General features: G+C 47.3%; 1 protein-coding gene across 1 annotated transcript; it reads left to right on the top strand.

Moving 5' to 3' along the window:
* The first annotated feature begins 487 nt into the window (after positions 1 to 487).
* Positions 488 to 20,035, top strand: LOC136767348 (maestro heat-like repeat-containing protein family member 1). The gene is made up of 23 exons (XM_066721117.1): positions 488 to 551; positions 5,873 to 5,994; positions 6,563 to 6,596; positions 6,824 to 6,936; positions 9,537 to 9,662; positions 9,801 to 9,960; positions 10,102 to 10,227; positions 10,372 to 10,529; positions 10,686 to 10,835; positions 11,069 to 11,173; positions 11,280 to 11,352; positions 11,618 to 11,731; positions 12,704 to 12,816; positions 12,908 to 13,047; positions 13,164 to 13,296; positions 13,479 to 13,651; positions 13,859 to 13,996; positions 14,102 to 14,387; positions 14,512 to 14,703; positions 16,464 to 16,613; positions 16,754 to 16,885; positions 17,064 to 17,166; positions 17,341 to 20,035. The coding sequence occupies exons 1-23, from the start codon at positions 488 to 490 to the stop codon at positions 17,559 to 17,561; spliced, it is 3,126 nt and encodes a 1,041-aa protein (XP_066577214.1). The 3' UTR covers positions 17,562 to 20,035.
* Positions 20,036 to 20,870: the final 835 nt, after the last annotated feature.

Raw genomic sequence — 20,870 nt, 5'->3', positions numbered from 1 at the left:
CACCCCTTCTAACTAGTGTTCAGTGGCAAAAACTCCCGTTTCAATCCATTCTGATTTCATGTTGTAACACAATGACAAGTGGAAAAGACCAAGAGGGGTGAATACTTTTGAGAGCCACTGTAAAATCAAGCCACGCAGCATCTCCTTAGACAAGCATTGGCAGTAGAATGAACTTTACTGAGAGCTCGATGACTTTCAACACGGCACCGTCATAGGATGCCACCTTTCCAACAAGTCAGTTTGTCAAGTTTCTGCCCTGCTGAGCTGCCCTGGTGAGTTGCAAGTGCTGTTATTGTTAAGAGGAAACGTCTAGGAGCAACAACAGCTCAGCCGCGATTGCTTGGCTACACAAGCTCACAGAACGGGACTGTCGTAGTGCATAAAAATAGTCTTTCGTTGGTTGCAACAATCACTTCTGAGTGCCAAACTGCCTCTGGAAGCAACATCAGCAGAACTGTTTGTCAGGAGCTTCATGAAATTGGTTTCCATGGCCGAGCAGCCGCACAAGCCTAAGATCTCCATGCGCAATGCCAAGCGCCGGCTGGAGTGGTGTTAAGCTCGCCACCATTTGACCCGGGAGCAGTGGAAGTGCGATCTCTGGAGTGATGAATCACGCTTCACCGTCTGGCAGTCCGACGGAGGAATCTGGGTTTGGCGGATGCCAGGAGAACGCTGCCTGCACGAATGCATAGACCAACTGTAAAGTTTGGAGGAGGAATAATGGTCTCAGGGCTCGGCCCCTTTGTCCCACTGAAGGGAAATCGTAACGCTACAGCCTACGGTGACATTCTGGGTGAATTTGCACCTCCAAATTTGTGGCAACAGTTTGGGGAAGCCCTTTCCTGTTTCAGCATGACAACCCGTGCACAAAGTGAGGTCCTGACAGAAATAGTTTGTCGAGATTGGTGTGGAAGAACTTGAGTGACCTGCACAGAGCCCCGACCTCAACCCCATCCCACCTTTGGGATGAATGGAAAAGCCGACTGTGAGCCAGGCCTGATCGCCCAACATCGGCGCCCGAACTCACTAATGCTCTTGTGTCTGAAATCCCCTCAACAATGTTCCAGCATCTAGTGGAAAGTCTTCCCAGAAGAGTGGAGGCAGTTATTGCATCAAAGGGGGGACCAACTCCATATTCATGCCCATGATTTTGGAATGAGATGTCTGATGAGCATGTCCACATACTTTTGGCCATGTAGTGTATGTACTTTTGACCCCCTTTTTGGAAGATGTCCAGTTATTTAAAGTACTGTAATCTATTCAATATGTCATTAAAAATGTCATCAGTGGACAGTGGATTCTTGACACCAAAGTAAAATCACTGTAAAAGAATTCAAGCACAAATGGTGTGTGTGTGTGTGTGTGTGTGTGTGTGTGTGTGTTGGGGGGGTTATCCGAACACAATAATTATCATTGTCCTCGTAAACTGAGCAATGTATTCCAGTTTCTTGTGCTGCAGACGTTAGGCCAGGAGTTTGTATCTATAGGCTCTTAAAAAGAAATGTTACTTTTGACAGTAAGCCCCATGCCAGCCACCCCGCGCCCGCGCCTCTCTTTTGACCACTTGAGGTCACTTGACTGCTTCTAGTTCAAATCTTCCCTGCGTTCATTGTGGCGGGGAAGCTGCTGTTGCTCTTCGTTTCCTGAGTTGGACGAGGTCAGAGGACATTTCTTGTCACCTGTACCTACAGTGAGGGAAAAAAGTATTTGATCCCCTGCTGATTTTGTACGTTTGCCCACTGACAAAGAAATGATTTTAATGCTAGGTGTATTTTAACAGTGAGAGAAAAAAATCCAGAAAAACGCATTTCAAAAAAGTTATAAATTGATTTGCATGTTAATGAGGGAAATAAGTATTTGACCCCTTCGACTTAGTACTTGGTGGCAAAACCCTTGTTGGCAATCACAGAGGTCAGACGTTTCTTGTAGTTGGCCACCAGGTTTGCACACATCTCAGGAGGGATTTTGTCCCACTCCTCTTTGCAGATCCTCTCCAAGTCATTAAGGTTTCGAGGCTGACGTTTGGCAACTCGAACCTTCAGCTCCCTCCACAGATTTTCTATGGGATTAAGGTCTGGAGACTGGCTAGGCCACTCCAGCACCTTAATGTGCTTCTTCTTGAGCCGCTCCTTTGTTGCCTTGGCTGTGTGTTTTGGGTCATTGTCATGCTGGAATACCCATCCACGACCCATTTTCAATGCCCTGGCTGAGGGAAGGAGGTTCTCACCCAAGATTTGACGGTACATGGCCCTGTCCATCGTCCCTTTGATGCGGTGCAGTTGTCCTGTCCCCTTAGCAGAAAAACACCCCCAAAGCATAATGTTTCCACCTCCATGTTTGACGGTGGGGATGGTGTTCTTGGGGTCATTCCTCCTCCTCCAAACACGGCGAGTTGAGTTGATGCCAAAGAGCTCGATTTTGGTCTCATCTGACCACAACACTTTCACCCAGTTCTCCTCTGAATCATTCAGATGTTCATTGGCAAACTTCAGACGGGCCTGTACATGTGCTTTCTTGAGCAGGGGGACCTTGCAGGCGCTGCAGGATTTCAGTCCTTCACGGCGTAGTGTGTCACCAATTGTTTTCTTTGTGACTATGGTCCCAGCTGCCTTGAGATCGTTAACAAGATCCTCCCGTGTAGTTCTGGGCTGATTCCTCACCGTTCTCATGATCATTGAAACTCCACGAGGTTAGATCTTGCATGGAGCCCCAGACCGAGGGAGACTGACAGTTATTTTGTGTTTCTTTAATTTGCGAATAATCGCACCAACTGTTGTCACCTTCTCACCAAGCTGCTTGGCGATGGTCTTGTAGCCCATTCCAGCCTTGTGTAGGTCTACAATCTTGTCCCTGACATCCTTGGACAGCTCTTTGGTCTTGGCCATGGTGGAGACTTTGGAATCTGATTGATTGATTGCTTCTGTGGACAGGTGTCTTTTATACAGGTAACGAGCTGAGATTAGGAGCACTGCCTTTAAGAGAGTGCTCCTAATCTCAGATCGTTACCTGTATAAAAGACACCTGGGAGCCAGAAATCTTGCTGATTAATAGGGGATCAAATACTTATTACCCTCATTAACATGCAAATCAATTTATAACTTTTTTGAAATGCGTTTTTCTGGATTTTGTTGTTGTTATTCTGTCTCTCACTGTTAAAATACACCTACCATTAAAATTATAGACTGATCATTTCTTTGTCAGTGGGCAAAGGTACAAAATCAGCAGGGGATCAAATACTTTTTTCCCTCACTGTATATACACACACACATACACACATATATATGTATATGTGTATATATACACATATACATATATACATATATATGTATATTGTGACAGACCGGTAAGTGGGTGAGTTAAGAATGAGCCGTCCAGACAGGGGCTTTGTGGAAAGGACTCTTCTGCCAAGGTAAGTTTAATGCAAACCAAAATGTAATACACACTCAATTGAACAAAACAAAACAAAAAATGCCTAGCCTTGTCCAGTCCTACCTGACTTTCTTCCTTCCCTCTCTATGACCACATCTGTCCAGGAACCCAACAAACACAGGGGAAGTCCTTTTGGGAAAACTATTTCACCCCAACCACCAGCAGGTGGCAGGATGACAATTCCCAGGTTAGAATGTCCGTGTCCTGCAATGGTGGACTATCCCCACAATCCCAGGTTCCCTAAACAGGTTTTTGTCTTTCCCCAAACCACAGGGTATTTTATTATTATTCGAGTAACTATTAGCAAGGGGTTGGCGATTATACTCACTCGCCAGTATACACTCTTACCACACTATACACATTGGCAGTTTGGTGGTACATATCCCTCTGTGAAGTGTAAAGCTTGCAACAGGTTCTAGTAGCTCCTCTTATGCTTTCTCCCAGCTCATGTCTGTCCCTGGCTGCAACCTCCCACCAACTGCCCTGATTCGCTCTGCCTGCTCCCTTATATACACAGGAGCCCCCGCCCCTTCCTGTCTCTACTGCAGGGGCTCCTGGGACAAGTAGTTTTCTACCTTGGGTGGACATTCCTTAAAGGGACGGAGCCCCGTTCCGTCACTATATATATATATATATATATATATATATATATATATATATATATATATTTGCTTGGAGATCATGTGACAAGGCTTTGTTAAAAGTAACTATGTAACTTGTACCCCAAGTACATTTTAAATTAGCTACCTTTTAGTTGTACTTGAGTAGTTTTTATACCAGTACTTTTACTTCTACTTGAGCAAGATTTCATCAAAGTAACAATACTTCTACTTGAGTAGGATTTTTCAGTACTCTTTCCACTTCTGTTAACTATTAACTATTGTACTGATTCATGAACTGCAAGAAGCCTGATGTCCTCAGACATATACCCTAGTGTGGTGTTATTTTAAACACTTGTGATTTAATTGAAATTGAAACAGAACTGAATGCAGGGTTTACTTCCTTTTGTGTGTGTGAAGCACATTTATCAATTTGTGTTGTTTATTGATTCATTTATCTAATTTTGCACATGCATTGACGTAACACGAAACACCTGAAAAACACTTCTTAAAAACAAAAGTGGACAACTAGTGCCACAGACACTGATGAAGGCTTGAGGCCAAAAACATGTTGTCATTGTTCTACATAAATGAATTGTAAAGAATCTAGCATGCGGAGTGTGATCCTTTATTTATAATGTAAGTATAGCGCACCAAAAAGTCACAGCGCAGAGGATCTGTGAATGAAACGGTAACACAGTTAGACCGTAACCATTACACAGGCCAGAGGAGGCTGGTCCATAGCGGCAGAGTAGATCAGTAGCCAACGAGTGTAAAATAACATGACGCAGTGGGCTGGTCAGAAGTAGCTATGAGACAGGGTACCTGAAGTTGGGCCACTGACAGTTACAGTCTGGCTGCAGCAATTGCAACATAATGCCAACAAAGGACAGGCCGAGAAAACGGAAAGAAAGGGAGCTACAGCCCAGGGTAGCAGCTCTCCTCTATCCTGGATCAGGCCATCGCAGGAAGGAGGATGAGGGAGATGTATTGTATTGGTATTGTATTGGTATTGTATTATTTTATTTATTCAGAGAACAGCCTTTTTTCAATTTTGGCCCTGGCAGTAAACATGAAGAAGACAAAAATATTGATCTCTCAAGAAAAGGCCAGACCTCAGGGAAACAAATACCACTGCACTCTAGGCAGCACCGCCCCAGAACACACCTCAGACTACACTCACGTGGCCTGACTATCAGTGCGTCAGGGGCTTTAACCTGGCAGTGAAGGCACTCAAAGGCAACGCAAGAAGAGCTTTCTACGCAAGCAGAAGCGGATTCTATGACACTGATATTCCAGTCAAACTCTGGCTCAAACTAATTGACAGTGTGATCCAGCCCATTGCGCTGTGTAGTGAGGCAGGGGGTCCACTCAGTCTACAGGACTGCACTAGGTGGGACAAACACCCAATCGAAACGCTGCATGCTGAACTCTATAAGAACACACTGCAAGTTCACAGGAACACCAAATTGAAATTGGTGATTGAAATTTGCTTCCATCGAGACGGTGTGGTTTAGAAAGTAAATTTAGTATTAGGAAGAACAAAAGATGATGTAGCTCAATCCAGTGGCGTAACACAAGATGCCGGGGCCCCTGGTAACTATGGTGGGGGCCCAAAGTCTAGCACAGTGCAGTGTTTGTAGTATTCTGTAGAATACTGTAGTTAGCCACACAGTACGTTTCTTCATTTCCACATTCATAATTCATATATTGCGAAAATCACTTTTTTCCATTTATGGTGCTAGAAATCAAGTACAGTATCCCAACCTGCACCCGCCGCGCCGCACATCCGGGACATCACGGAACAGCGCGCCTGCGCAGCTGCGCCCGTCGCGTGCGCTGAGGGCGCTCGGGCGCGGTTGCCGCGGTGACGCGTCACAATGCGCAGGCGCGCTGTGCCGTCAGTCCGCGCCGCTCGGCGCCATTAGAGATTCAGACGTCGGTGGAAGATGGCGGCGAAACAGACGTGAGTGTCTGACTGTCACTGCAAGACTCTGCCTTGTCTAGATGTTAGTCCTAGTCGGCAGTAGTCACCCAGCAATCATATTAAACACCCGTTTCATGTAATACAGGCTACTACACAAGCAGATACTTTGATTGGGAGGCGTTTGATTCCGTGTGTATTTTACTCATGAGGCTCGTCTCATAATCATTGCAATAATAACACATGATGATCGTGTATATTTTAGATAAACAATTGCACAGGAGACATAGCGAATCAAGTGAACCAACACGTGTGCTATACGAGAAGGATACCTATTGTAACTGCTTGCTTAATACGTTTAAAGTTTAAACTGGTGAATATGCATGCATATCTTACCTGCCAATGGAAAATGTCTTTGGGGTTGGGATTCATACTTGAATTGCCCGGACTAAACTATATTACACTGCCTTGTTATAGTTTTAATACGGACATTATTGTTTAAAACTACACTTCATAATGATTTGACTTGATGGTCAGCGTTTATTCACACAAAATAATACAATCAGTAAAGTGGAATGAAATGTAACCCAGAATTCCTGTTGTCTTTTAGTGTGACGACACAGTGGACGAGTCTGAGGGTTTGGGTGAGTGTCTGTTTGGAGGACTTTTTACTGACTATATAATAAGACATAATGATACCATATTTAGACTGGAGTTACAAATGTTGTTCCCCCTTTAAATATCTGATCTTTTGATTTGATCTGCGAACCTGTGCCAATCTTTCGTCAGTCATTGTGCCGGGGCAGGAGTGCACTGTGGGAAGACGGGACTGTTTTAAGTGTGATTTGTGCTAATATTGTCCCCTCTGTAGAGACGGACAGTCCCAGAGAGGTGAAAGCGAAGAGCAGCCAGGAGACCTTGGCGTGTCTCTCACTCACGATGGAGCCAGACCTATTTTGCTTGAAGTGTCTGGAATATCTTGAGGTGAGATTTGAGCGTCTGTTTGTCAAGCTTATAAAGTGTGTGTATTGTGTGAATGTATAGTAATTTTAGGGATGCACCGATACCACTTTTTTCAAACCGAGTACGAGTACTTATATTTGGGTACTTGCCGATACCGAGTACTTAATAAGGCAGTGTTTCTCCCATAAAAATGACAATTACCATCAAAGTGCAATGCATTTGAAGACGGTTTTTATTTGTCATATAAATAATATCTGAGTATTAAATAAAATGTATAACAGGGGCCTATTTCTGACATCCAAAAATGAACATAAAACTTTCTGTGTAAACAGACACAGCCTCCACACCGGCACTGTCTCCACATTTCAATTAAATATCGAACTCACTGAATAGCAGTACTACACCACAAAGCCTGCTGTAACAGAGCGACTGAAATAGCCATCATACATTAGTGCGTCTCTAAGGACTGAGCCTTTATTGGAAAGGTGAGAGGCAGGCTCTTTTTGATGAATAGAATAGTCTCGGTATGATCAGCTGTGAGCCCGTTTCTGTTTACATCTACAATATGTGACACTGAGCTGCACAGCCGTTCGCTGTCAACACTTCTGCATGGTGCCGAGAGATATCTGCACGACATTTGGGCCAGAGTGGGGAACCGCACTTTGTTAACTACCCAGTACTGCAGTGGTTTGTCTCCCCGGGAAATTGTGGTCTCTCCAAGGTATGTCTACCTGTGCGGCAGGACCTACTGGAGCACTGTTCAGTGAAGCTGATGCTTGCTCATCTGCTATCTCATCAAACGCACTGTATAGACTGCTGCTGGCCTGGACCTGCATGGTTTTCTGTCAGGTGGTTCCCCCTGATCCTCCTGCTTGTCTGCCTCTCCTCCGGATAACCTCTGCAGCTCCATCATCACCATCTCTATGGCCTCTTTAGCAGTGTTAGTGCTAGAGGGAAAAAACGATTTTTAAATCTACAACAGAGAAGAGGAAAAAAACATTTTAGCTGACAACAGGTATATTTGCCTGAGTGTGTTGCCACTTATTACTGTAAAGTAAATGTGTTGCCACTTACTAAGCTAAAATGATCACTTCTTAAACTAAATGAATTCAATCAAAGTGAAATAAACTTTTCAGCAGGCCATAATGACATATTTAGTTTTTTCTCTCTCTCACACACACACACACGCTACCTGGGATCGAGTAGAGTTGCGATTCAGTAGAGCGGGGTTTTTTCCACGTCAGAAAAGCGCCTCTTGACAGCTGCAGCTAAGGTTCCCTTCATGGTTTTGATGGCATGGTCCTCATCCGTTTCTTTGGTTAAAAAATCTTTTCAGCACAGTGACCGCAGGAATCACGTCTGCTGCCATAGCATCAGAAGAGCTCACTTTTCGGGTTAACTCCTCAAACAGAGCCAGAACAGTTAAGCGTCTTATCCAGTAGTGTCCACTGGTGAGCGGTGAGATTGTCAGGGAGCTCATATTGGGACCCGAATATTCCCAGAGGCCGTTTTTGCTTGATCAGACACTGTACCATGTAGAACGTGCTGTTCCAGCGGGTTTGCACGTCTTGCTGGAGTCTTTTTATAGGCTGGTTGAGCTGAACCTGAATGTCTTCGAGGCGGGAGTAGGCTAAGGTAAAATGCACATCAATCCACTGCGCGGTTAAGCTGATGAGTGACATCGGGCAGACACCGTGAATCCAAATATCAGTTGTGAAGCTGAAGGCGGAAATGTCCTGCAACAGGCTGCTAATGTGCCTTTTCACAAAGTCATGCACCTTTGGTAGGGCAGTATCTGTGATGTAGCGACGAGTGGTAATCTCATACCTCGGCTCCAGCACGCTGAGAAGGCGACAAAATCCTACATTATCAACAACCGACAATGGCTGGTCATCAAGTGCAATGAACTCGCCAATAGCCTCTTATTTTTTCTGCCCGCGGGCTGTCTCTGGACATTTTATTTCGCTTCTCCAGTGTTTGCTGCAAAGTTAGCTGTTGTTGCGGTCCTGTGCTGCTAGCATTAGCAAACTCCCAGAACTCTGCGCTGTGTTGTGTCTTGAGATGTTTGATCAATTTGCTGGTGTTAAATGAGTGTTTTTCCTTTCCTCCTCTTGACAATTTAGCAGAGCAGAGCTTGCACTCTGCTTTACTTGTGTCATTGTCGTTGATTTTAAAATATCTCCAAACTGCTGCTGTCTTCTCCGTCTTCCTGCTCTACCAATCTGAGTTGTGTAGTCTATTCTTATGCCTCCTGCTGGCCATGGAGTTTCACGTAATGCTGCCATGAAGTGGTATTGGTGAGTGGTATCAGGAAATTTTTCCAAGTACGAGTACATGGGCACAGTATCGGCCTGATACCTGAAACTGGTATCGGTTTCGTTGCATCCCTGGTAATTGAGTGTCTGTAGGAGTAGTTTGTTGAGGTTACGATGTGATGCACATTTTTCCATAGAGCTTTCAGTGTCCTTGTGCACAAAGGGTTCAAGATATAACATTGTGTCTGTTATGCAGAGAAGAGACATTGATCCGCGCGAGGCCTTTTGTCAATATTGTAACAGTTCTTCTGAGTTGTGCTGTGTCACATCCCTCCTAAGCTCTTCCTCCTATGTTCCTCTGCTCAGCTGGCCCATCCGACCCTCGTCCTGCAGGCCGTGGAGAAAGTTCTGCGCAGCCAGATCGAAGACATCAGCTCCTCCACAGCCAGGAAGGTCATTGCTGTGGCTGCTAGACTGATGGGCAGCGATGCGGTGAGCCACTTGCTCCTGTCAGGCTCTTCCTGTTTTTTGTATAAAGATTCTTCTCACTCAGAGATGTGCCAGGAACACTGCTGTCCCCAGAAAGCCTTCTCAGACTCACGCCCCTCCTCTCGTCTTCCCCTGACCCAGAACATGCCTCTCGACACGAAGCAGGCAGCCAGTGACGTCCTGGTGGCCGTGGGATGTGGGTTTCCGGGGGAGGTCCTGCAAACCATGTGTGTCATCGATGAAGATGTACAGCCAGAGATCATGTGGCTGAACACTCTGGCCCATCTGTTACGAGCCAACGGTGAGTCTGCCTGCTCCTTCCATTCCTGAAGCCACTTTGTCAAAGGGGTTTCACCCCATGCTGGGACAGCATCTGTGCGCTGTACGGGAACTGAGATGTGCCCTGTTTTCGACCCTAACCATCTGTTGTCTGTGTTTGCAGTGTCCGGCACGATGCCCCATCTTTTGAATGTTCTCACCAGGCTGCTGCCCCAGATGGTCAATGTCCTATCAGTGCACTCAGTGGAAGCCCACTCCAGGGCTCCGGTGCAGGTAGCGCTGTGCTCAGGTGAGTGAGGGTGGCAGCTGAATCCTGCAATGACAGATCCCCAAAGGGCGCCCTTGTTCTTCTTTTTGTTTACGGTTTAGTTCAGCGGAGCTGAGCTGTGAGAGAGTGGAGAGTGACCCCAGTGTCTGTTTTTTTGTCTCCCAGTGCTCACCAGCGCCTGCACCAGCCTCCAGGAGTATGTTTCTGGCCCCGGAGGGAGCGCTGACCCCACAGTGAAGAAGCAGGACTTCGCTCCAGTCATTGACTCTGCCTTCGAAACCATTTTGAAGTGCTGGCTGGTGCTGGACGGCAGGAACCTGCAGGTACGGGCCAGCGGGAAATGTCCGGAGGAGGGGGTGGTTGTTAAATATGGACTGGCAAAATATCCAGCTCCACACATGAGAATGTCTAGAGTCATCTAGTCACTTGTTCTGCGCTGTGAGTCCTGTATGTGCTCCTATGTCCTTCTGTCTGTGTAGTCACTGAGGCTTCAGGAGACGCTCGTCGGTGCCTTGGCTGCCATGTCGCCCCTGCTGAGCCCTGAGACTCTGCAGGCCAATGTGACCCAGCTGGTCGCCGCTTCAGTGGAGGTGTACAAGCACAGCTCCAACGGTGAAGCCCTGGGCCAGGTAGGACTTTCTCTGCTGTCTGGGGTAACAGGGGTGGGCGAGATCAGACCGGCTCCAGATTAAGGGCTTGGTTTTATGTTTAACATCAGGATCAGGGTTGGGGTTGGTTTGGTTTATTGTTTTGGAGTCCATGTTAACAGCTCAGCCGGATTCCAGGTCTGTGAACCGGCCCACAGTGCAGTGTGAGTCAGCAGCTGTGTTTCTTTATTATTATTATTATTTTTCTTATTCAGAACGTGCGACAGATTCTGTTGGCAGCCTTGGAGCCGGGCTTCACTTCGCACCATGTGGCCATCTACTCCTCCGTGGACAGACTGCTGCGCGCGCTGCACCAAGAGGTAGGTCCCGCTCTGCGGAGCAGCCGAGACGCACCGACACAAGGCTCCCGTGCAGCCGAGCGGCGCTTCCCCCTCGGTACGCAGTGACCGTGTCTTTCTCCTTCAGATCTGCGCCCGTCAGGAGACACGGCCGCCCGTGGACGAGGACAACGCGGTCCTGTCATCACTAACGCTGCTGGGTACGTCTCAGTCTTTAATAAGTTCTTTATCCAATTCTATACTTCATTTAAACCCCCTACTGTTTCAAATAATTACAAGGCTCTGATTTAGGAAATGATTAGTTCAGTTAAGGGTTCAATTAAGTAATTGAGAGCTCAGCAGGGTGGGTTGGGAGCCACTGTTGATGCAATGAAGGCTTTCGTGGGCGTCTCTCTCTGTGGTCCCAGGAGAGAGTGCGCTGGCCTGTGTTGTGACCTCACTGCTCTGCCTGCCTTTTTCCTACAGCCAACGCCTTCCCAAAGAAGGTGGCCAAATTCATCGTTGGGCAGCTGAAGAGCAGCAGTGAGCCGGGCCGGGCCGGGTCCGCGGCAATGCTGGCCCACCTCCTCCGCGCCGCAGGTACCGTCCTCTCCCCCGTCCTGTCCCGCTGCGCTACAGCGCTCTCTGCTGTCTGACCTCCTGCTGTCATCGAAACTCGTGACAAGCATTTTAATAGACAAGGCCTCGGTCACGCGGTTTAACGACGCATGCGTTGTAATATAGCGTGTTATTGTGAGGAAATCGAATGCCACGGTGTCGTGTTGCTGTTGCTTGTACTGTAGTTGTTGTAATTGTCTCTGATACTTGCTCTGACTAGCACTAAACTTATTGTATACTGTGATGTATTGTTTCATACCTTCTTATTGTCTTGTAATTCTTTGTGTATATTGTGTTTACAGTTGTAAGTTGCCCTAAGGTCTTCTGGTCAGACATAAATAATATCTGATAGTTGCAATAGAGTTTTAGAAATATCGGGAAGACAGAATAAACACTTCCATAATTATGAGCAGAAGACTTCAAATACACTATAGACGGCTTGTTCAATTTGTTCAATTTGTTCAATCTATAAATATTTTAGTATAAATTCCGTTTACTTATTTTAGAACAGTTAGAAATTCAAAACAACTTTTCCAAAGCATTTATTTTCATCAGTGAGCCTCTTTTGCCTGCCGTTGTTATAATAATAATGAATATTTTGTTTTCTAATGCAGTAATTCATAATTATACTACCTTAACTGGGAGCTTTATGAACCTGCACTGAATTGGGAGTCACTGTCTCGTTGCTTTCACCGTCACCAGAGCAGCCCGTTGTGTCTTGTTCTAAGGCACCCAGACTAAGTGCTTTGGACATTTCTGACGCTCCGGCACTTCAATCTAATTCTTCTAAAATTGAATTGGCCTTCATAACCGCTTAAGTAAAATATAAACAAAACCCAAAGTGACGTCTACCGAACCGGCGCAATCCGATTTCATCAGCCACGGATACCGAGAGAACCTGCCATGTGGTGTTTTTTCCGATTACCAAACCTGATCCTGCCGAATCCGTTACAGGGAAGGCCGATTCCTTAGCTCCACGGGGGCCCGGTGAGCCCTCCTTCTACGGCCCCTCCAGCACCATCTTCTGCAAGATCCTGGAGGGCAGACGAGCCCAGCTGAAAGAGCAGGTCAGGGCCAGTTTGGAGTCTCTCACGCCCGCTGTGTTTCCTCTCGCTGCGCTGGGCGGCAGACTGAGTGCATGTCTCCTCTGTCCTCCAGGTCCCTGAGATCCTGCACGCTGTGCAGCCCTGCCTGCCCCACCTGACTGACCGGCAGCTGAGAGTGGTCGCCCACATCGTGTCCCAGTGCCCGGAGGAGCTCACCAAGGCGCTGCTGAACGAAGCCCTGCCGCTGGACCGGTGAGCCCCACAGAAGCGCCTCTCTCACAGTGACTGTCTGCAGTGCTGATTGGCTCGTGTGTCACGTCAAGGAGCTCCCGTGTGTCTCTGACTCACTGTGTCTCTGTCTCCCACAGCTCCAGCCGTGTGCTGTGGAGGGCCTTGGGATCTGAAAGCAAGATGTCCCGCAGGCTGCTGGCTTTCCTCATGAGGAAGCTGCCCAGGGACCCGGCTGAGGACTGTGTGTCCGCTGCGCGCCGGACCCTCGCTGTGAGTCCCCAGACACTTACTCACTGTGTAAACCAGGCCGGGAACATCGCAGGACTTTTCATTCACTGATGTTTCCACTGACCTGTCCGTGATCTACTGACTCTCCAGAAAGCAGTACAGAGGGGCTCTGAATGGGGTGCCTTTTCTCTGACTGTGACCCTGTGTGTCTCTCCCGGTGTCAGGTGACCACTGCCATGCAAGAACTGCTGGCCGTCCCAGGGGGGACGGGGCCCTTTCAGAGGGTCTTTCCCCGGCTGTTTGGGGCCCTGCTTCTCCACACGGACTGCAGAGAGGAGATCCCACAGGAGGCCGGCACCCCCAGCCAGGACACGCCAAGAGAACCAAGTATATCCAGGTGAGCAGGTCGTACTGAGTGCCGTCTCGCTGGGCAGACCCACAGGGTGTCTGTTCACAGTGTGGTCACTGATGGAGCCGTCAGTACCTCGCTGGTCTGTGTGTGAGTGACCTGAGTGGCCAGGAGGGCCACAGTATGAGACGCACTTGATTCTGCTGAGTGTTGGTGTTCTACAGGGCTGAGAACTGTCCTCTCCTCTCTCCACAGAGAGATCGTACTGGCACTGAAGGCCCTTCTGGCCCGGGCCAAGCTGAGGAAGGCGACCGATCAGCTAAAGCAGGAGGCGGCCTGGGCGAAACTGCGGAGCCCTGACAGCCACCCCGAGGGCGTCCGTCTCCTGGCCAGGTACGGGTCTCCAAACTAGCCTGTCATTCGGGGCTTCCCTTTGTCTACTCCGTTCCCGAGATCGGTTATCTATTGTCTCATTACGGCTGTCCCTTTATCCTCCAGGGCCATGGTTGAGCACGCCGGCCCGCAGCTCCCTGGCATCATGGAGGTCCTCGTCCCTTCCCTGAGCTCTGACCGGGAGCAGCACAGAGTGACGGCCACTGCCTTCTTCTCCGAGGTGAGTATGTGGCTGAGGGCTGCTCTCACTGCGCCTCGCTCTGCTGTCTTGCAGCTGCTGGGCGGCTCGGAGAAGCCACTACTGAAGAGTTTGAAGCGCCGAGCCCAGGACCCCTGTGTGCGCGTCAGGCTGCTGCTTTTCCAAGGCATAGAGAGATCCACAGCTGCCCAGGTAAGGACTTGTGCTGGATGCCCAGTGCGGACGGGGACGTGGGGATGAAGCCGCTCTGTCTGTGTGTTAAACAGTGAAGAGAGAGATGCATGTTTCAATTCCAAAGCCACCACTCTGTGTGCAGGTGACAGAACACGGCCGGGAGCTGCTCGCCATCCTCTGCTCGGGACTACAGGACGCGGACGTGGCGGACAGGCAGGCGGTCCTGGGAGCTCTGTCCGCCCTCTCACAGGTCCTGCCGCACCTGAGACGGGACAGCGTCAGCCGGGATGTCGCTGCAGGCGTCCTTGAGAGGATCACTGCGCTCTGGGAAAGAGTGAGTCGCTGTTTAAGGCTGTGGTGTCCGTGCAGGCTGTCGTGCTCAGTGTGTCACAGGCTGTGCTGTCGCCACCAGGGTTGGGAGGGTTACTTTTAAAAAGTATTCCGTTACAGAATACTGATTACCTTGTTTTGAAAATAATCTGTAAGCTAATCCGATACATTACTCCATTTCAGTAACGTAATCAGAAAACTTTTAGATTACTTTTGGAATACTTTTCTTTATTAAAAAACAAAAGCAGCCGAGTTCTAGACGTGAAACAAAATGCACTACACATTCTAATATGGATGACGGATTGAAATAGTTTATTTGTATCAACAGCTCAAACAATTAAAATGAATTAAGATTTGCGTCAGTTTAATTATCTTGCATTTTGTAGTAGTGTATGATTTTTTAAGCCAGTGAAACTGAAATTACAGACAATCTGTGGCAACGCACGTCAGTTTTGTAACAAGAATACACATTACCATAAGACATTTCTATTTGGACAATTAATAATCGGATCAAAATATAATGTGAGGGGGCACAATATTCCCCCTTTTGCCCCCCGTGGCATCAGGCCTGATCTTCATACCGTTACATTTTTTACAAACCGACATAAATCAGACATATCAATAATGTGTTAATGTCAAAGAAGCTGCATCACGTTCAGTCATTTTAATGCAGGAGTTGGTTTCAGTTTTCTGCTAATCACTGATAAGAAATAATAATAATAATAATAATAATAATATAGTGAAACCTATTTTCTTTCAAACTTAAATAGGTACCTTGTCTGTAAATTTTAAGTACGCTTAATGCTTATAAAGACTACAGTTTATTTTGTTCTGTCTGTGAAGATATGTTACGTTATTGTATCACCGGTTTCAATTCACCAGCACCGAAAACAGATTGAGATCAATGCAATTAGGGCGTTATTTTTAAGTATCAACAAGTGAGGAATGTTATGCATCTTGTTTCTGCAATTAACACATTATTGATGTCTTACCTTCTTTTAAGTGAAATCTATCGGTTTGTAAAAGTTTAAAGGTTTGATATGTGAGGATCCTGACGGCACACTCTGTCAAGAGCACGGCACGCCACGGGTCAGGACTAGTTTATTCAGTCTGTGTGATTTGTTTTAGACTATAAACACGTTGTATGATGTTGTTTTGGTATTATATTAAGTCTTTCATTGTTAAGGTCACAGAACCAGCTAGGATGCACAGGAACTATTTGTAATGTATGTGCATGTATATTAAATTAAGATATTACTGCAAATACAAATTATGTTATCCTATCAATGACGTTTTTGGTTATACTATTTCTGTGCTGCCGTTTTGCTTATTATGCTTTCATAAAAATGTTATTATTAAATCATATTTATTATAATTGTGATTTAAAATTCGTATTTTCTACTCGCATGTCAAGCACAATTGTATTACAGTTGCACACATTTAAAAATTAAAATCTTACTCTATATGTTTTTTTTTATTATTATTATTTTAAGTTTAGTCCTTGGAAGCAGACATTGACCCGTGGTCGTCACATATTGTATTGCACTTGCATATTTGCTCAGTTTTCTTTCTTTGGAAGCGAACAATTGCCTGTACTTCCACGAGTGAAATCCCTGCGACACACAGTGCTGTCACAGCGGCCGCAGTAGAGCTGCGTGTTACTTCTGTAATTCTGTAATCTGATTACGTACCGCCGCTATTGTATTCCGTTACTCCCCAACCCTGGTCGCCACTCTGTGCCTGACCCTCTCTGCTTGTTTCCAGGAGGAAGCGGAGCTGCGTTGTGCCGGCGCCACCGTGCTGGGGAACCTGTGCAGGTGCCCGGCCGTGACGGCCCACATCAGACATGAACTGCAGGTGGCCCTGGTGCAGCTGGCGCTTCACCTGCAAGACCCCAGCCCTGAGGTGACCCAGGTAAGAGCAGATCAGACGCCACCGGGGCGGCAAACCCAGGAGGGGCTGCAGGGGCTTTTAAGAATATCAGAAGAGTTAGACGTAGAGTGAGTCCTGGCATCAGTGCCCAGTGTTGAGTCTCAGCTCGTGTGTCTGTGCAGGCCTGCCTCCTGACCCTGAACAACAGTGGCTCGGTGCTGGATCTGGACACCGTCAGGACGCTGATCTCCAGGAACCAGGACAGAGGGGCGCTGTTCGTAGACGGCTTTCTGGAGGACCTGGCCGCGGTCTTGGTGAGGACCAGTTCAGCCAATCCCACTGTCTCACATGAGTTTGGCTCCTGCAACACGCAGTGCCGAGGCACACACGTGTGACGTTGTGTATGAAGGACAGAGATGCACAGAGATGTTTGTGGCTCTTGAGTTACAGGTCTGCTGAGAGTCCCCGAATCTGACTCCTTGTCTTTTCCAGGCATCTGATTTCCCCGAGGCGCTGGACGGGGCCTTCAGCTGCGTCCTGGACTGTTTGAACAGCCGCTCTCCTGCAGTCAGAGCCAACGCCGCCGTATTCACAGGTGAGGAGATGAGACGCCTGGGCAGGATGTGGCCCATGATGGAGCGCACAGGCGATTGGTATCGATTCTATAACGCCACTGAAGAACCCATGGAGCTGAAATGTTTCTGTGGATCTGGCACGGCACTGTTTCTGTGTTGAGTTGTGACTCGGTGTCGCTCTCTCTTGTCCACAGGGTCCCTTATTAATAACACCCCGCAGGCCCATCTGGGACGCCGACGGTGGCAGGAGGTGGTCCGTGCTCTGATGCGGGCCGAGCAGGTGGAGAGCGACGCCCTGGCTAAGAGCTGCGCCGCCCGGGCCCTGGAGAACTGCTCCGCCTCCCAGCGCCAGAGCGCAGCGACGCAGCCCGTGTGGAAGAGGTTCTTCGGCCCACGAGGAGACGGGAGGAGATGAGGTCGCACTCTGCCGTCTGAGCTGAATGACTGTGTGCCTGAGCCCCCGCTCGCTAATGAGGTGCCATGAGGGACACAATACTGAGACGCACTATATAGACACAGTATATACTGAGACGCACTATATCGACGCAGTATATACTGAGACGCACTATATAGACACAGTATATACTGAGACGCACTATATAGACACAGTATATTCTGAGACACGCTATATAGACACACTATATAGACACAGTATATACTGTGAGACGCACTATATAGACACAGTATATACTGAGATGCCCTATATAGACACAGTATATACTGAGACGTACTATATAGACACAGTATATACCGAGACGCACTATATAGACAGTATATACTGAGACGCACTATATCGACGCAGTATATACTGAGACGCACTATATAGACACACTATATTCTGAGACACGCTATATAGACACACTATATAGACACAGTATATACTGTGAGACGCACTATATAGACACAGTATATACTGAGATGCCCTATATAGACACAGTATATACTGAGACGTACTATATAGACACAGTATATACCGAGACGCACTATATAGACAGTATATACTGAGACGCACTATATCGACGCAGTATATACTGAGACGCACTATATAGACACACTATATTCTGAGACACGCTATATAGACACACTATATAGACACAGTATATGCTGAGACGCACTATATAGACACAGTATATACTGTGAGACGCACTATATAGACACAGTATATACTGAGATGCCCTATATAGACACAGTATATAGTGAGACGCACTATATTGACACAGTATATACTGAGACGCACTATATACTGAGATGCACTATATACTTAGACATACAGACTATATACTAAGACGCACCATATACTGAGGCGCACAATATAGATCCACTATATAATGACAAGTATAGGTCTCTGTGTCTCTGTTCCTGGTCTGTCTCTGTTTCTCTCCATGTCTGTCCGCGTGTGCTCGTGTGTCCACAGGTGTCCAGACCGCTGCTCTGTTGCTCGGTTCAACTGCCGGGCCGCTGTGTGGAAGAGCCGCATCAGGTCCCGGAGACGCCCAGACACCTGTGGACACACGGGCACACGCGGACAGACATGGAGAGAAACAGAGACAGACCAGGAAACGGAGACCTGGATTCAAACAGGGGGGTCTGGCTCAGAGTGGGCAACAACACAGCTGAAGGTCCTCTATTTAAACGAGATGGTCAGCTCCCCCTTTTCTTCTGTCTTTGAGCTGCAATGCATTATGGGAGTCACACAGAGTTCCGGTGAGGCTTTTCTTCTATGCAATGGAAAACCAGCCTCTTTAATATTCAAAGCTTTCTTTTCATAAAACACTTGCATTTTTATACATGATGCACCTGGCTTGTATTAGAGACGCCCCTTCTGAAGACATGCAAGTTATTATCTAACCAGCAGTGTGTTCACCTGTCCTGACGAGCGCTTTATGGCCGAAGTGCTGTCTCTATTCGCCGGTCATGAATATTCATGAGCACAAGACTGCTGAGGCAGATCCTCGATCTAGGAGGCGGGGTTTGTTATCGGAGACAAGTGACGGATTGGCGGCGATTCAAAACGAATAGTCAGCGTGTGGATCATTATTATTACTGTCAGTAGTAGTAGAAGTCGTAATTCTGATGCCATGAAGGTGTTCGGTATTTAATTGTGGCAACACAACCAATAAGAATCTCTTTTCCGTTTTCCGCTGGATGATATTCTGTACATTTTACTTCATATATAATACAAAAAATACCGAACATTTCCGAGACATTAGTGTTACTGATTTTCTTATATGAATAATAATAATTACCCACAGGCTCTCGTATGTTTTGAATTGCCGCCGATCTGTCACCCGTCTATAACAACCAAACCAGGCCTCAGGCTTGATGTGCTCATGGATATTCATGACCGGCTACTAGAGAGAGCACTTCGCTGATACAGCGCTCGTCAGGCCGGGTGAAAACACTGCTGGTTAAATAATAACTCGTATGTGTTAAGAAGTGTCTAATACAATCCAGGTGCATCCTGTTAAAAATGCAATTGTTTTTTAAAAAGAAAGCTTTGAATATGAAATGAGGCAGGTTTGCCATGACAGAGATGGGGAGAAAAGCGCCACAGGAACTCTGTGCGACTCCCATAATGCACTGCTTCGGGTAAGACGGAAGTCCCGATGTTAATAGGTGGGGCTGACTGTCTTGTTTCAATAGAGGGGCTGTGACAGCCTTTATTGACGCCCGGCACACAGTCTGGGGGTAAAGCAGCCGTTGCTGAAAGGGCAAGAGCGCGCGCTGGAGTCTGGGGGGCTGAACGCGGCTCAGTCAGTACGATGGCAGACAGCAGCGCCGGGTGTGTGTTCTCGAGAGAAGACGCGACTAATCTTGTGATGCTTTGGGCCAAGTGCATTTATTCTTTCAGCTGTTGTATTTTGAAATAAAAAGATGATTTTAAATGCACTTGATGTGTTATTGTTTTGATTGTTTGGTAGTTTGATTTGTCTGATGCGTTTACAAAATGCACTACATTAACGCACTACTAATGCATTTGACCTTTGACCTTGTCCATTCCTATCGGAGCAGGTGGCCCCACAGCTTGTGTTTCCGGGTTCTTCTGTTATTGGCGCAGACAGGCGAGCTTCACTGGCAAAACCCGTCTGAACGAGAGCTGCGCCCAGCTACTGCCCTTCTGCAAACGGCCCCCACCTGTGGGATCCTTGTGGGATCAGTTTGCTTCATAGTTGTGCCATTTCAGTTCAGCTAACATAAAGTCATTGTTGGGCACAATTACATTGTTACTGGTCTCCATTGTGGCTGTGTTCCCATAGTTATCAATGCCATATTGCACTGGAATACAACGCACTGACTCCTCAACGCGCTGACTGCAGCACACTGAGACACTGCGCACTGACGCACTGACACGCTCGCTCCCTCAAACGCTCGCCTGTTCACTCTTTCAAACAGTCCGATCCTCTCCCCCCAGTGTTCTCTGGTGTGTTCCTGGCGTGTTGCAGGTGACCAGAGACCCTACGGTGAGTCCGACGCACGTCTTTCCTGTCACCGATTATACAGTCATGACTTCATCGTCTCCCTCACACTTTCCCAGTGAGCGGTAATGGGACCTGTGTGTCTGGGCCCCTGTGACCACAGCTGTGAAACTTCTGACTTCAGATTACCCTGCGTTTTGCACAGCTTTAAGATAATTAATGAATTAAATCTAACAATCAATCTATCAACAATCCCCCACCCCCTCCCTGATTGTGTTGCAACGTCTGTCCTGATTAGATCTTAGTCC

The sequence above is a fragment of the Amia ocellicauda genome, chromosome 14 (assembly GCF_036373705.1).
Source record: "Amia ocellicauda isolate fAmiCal2 chromosome 14, fAmiCal2.hap1, whole genome shotgun sequence".
Classification (NCBI taxonomy): Eukaryota; Metazoa; Chordata; class Actinopteri; order Amiiformes; family Amiidae; genus Amia; species Amia ocellicauda.
This window is presented reverse-complemented; position numbering and strand designations above follow the sequence as displayed.

Excerpts from the sequence above, each read along its gene's own strand:
- LOC136767348 (XM_066721117.1), top strand. The coding sequence starts at position 488 with ATGGCCGAGCAGCCGCACAAGCCTAAGATCTCCATGCGCAATGCCAAG. Across the intron at positions 6,597-6,823 it reads GGACGAGTCTGAGGGTTTGG|AGACGGACAGTCCCAGAGAG; the intron begins GTGAGTGTCTGT and ends TCCCCTCTGTAG. Across the intron at positions 13,997-14,101 it reads GGCGTCCGTCTCCTGGCCAG|GGCCATGGTTGAGCACGCCG; the intron begins GTACGGGTCTCC and ends TTTATCCTCCAG.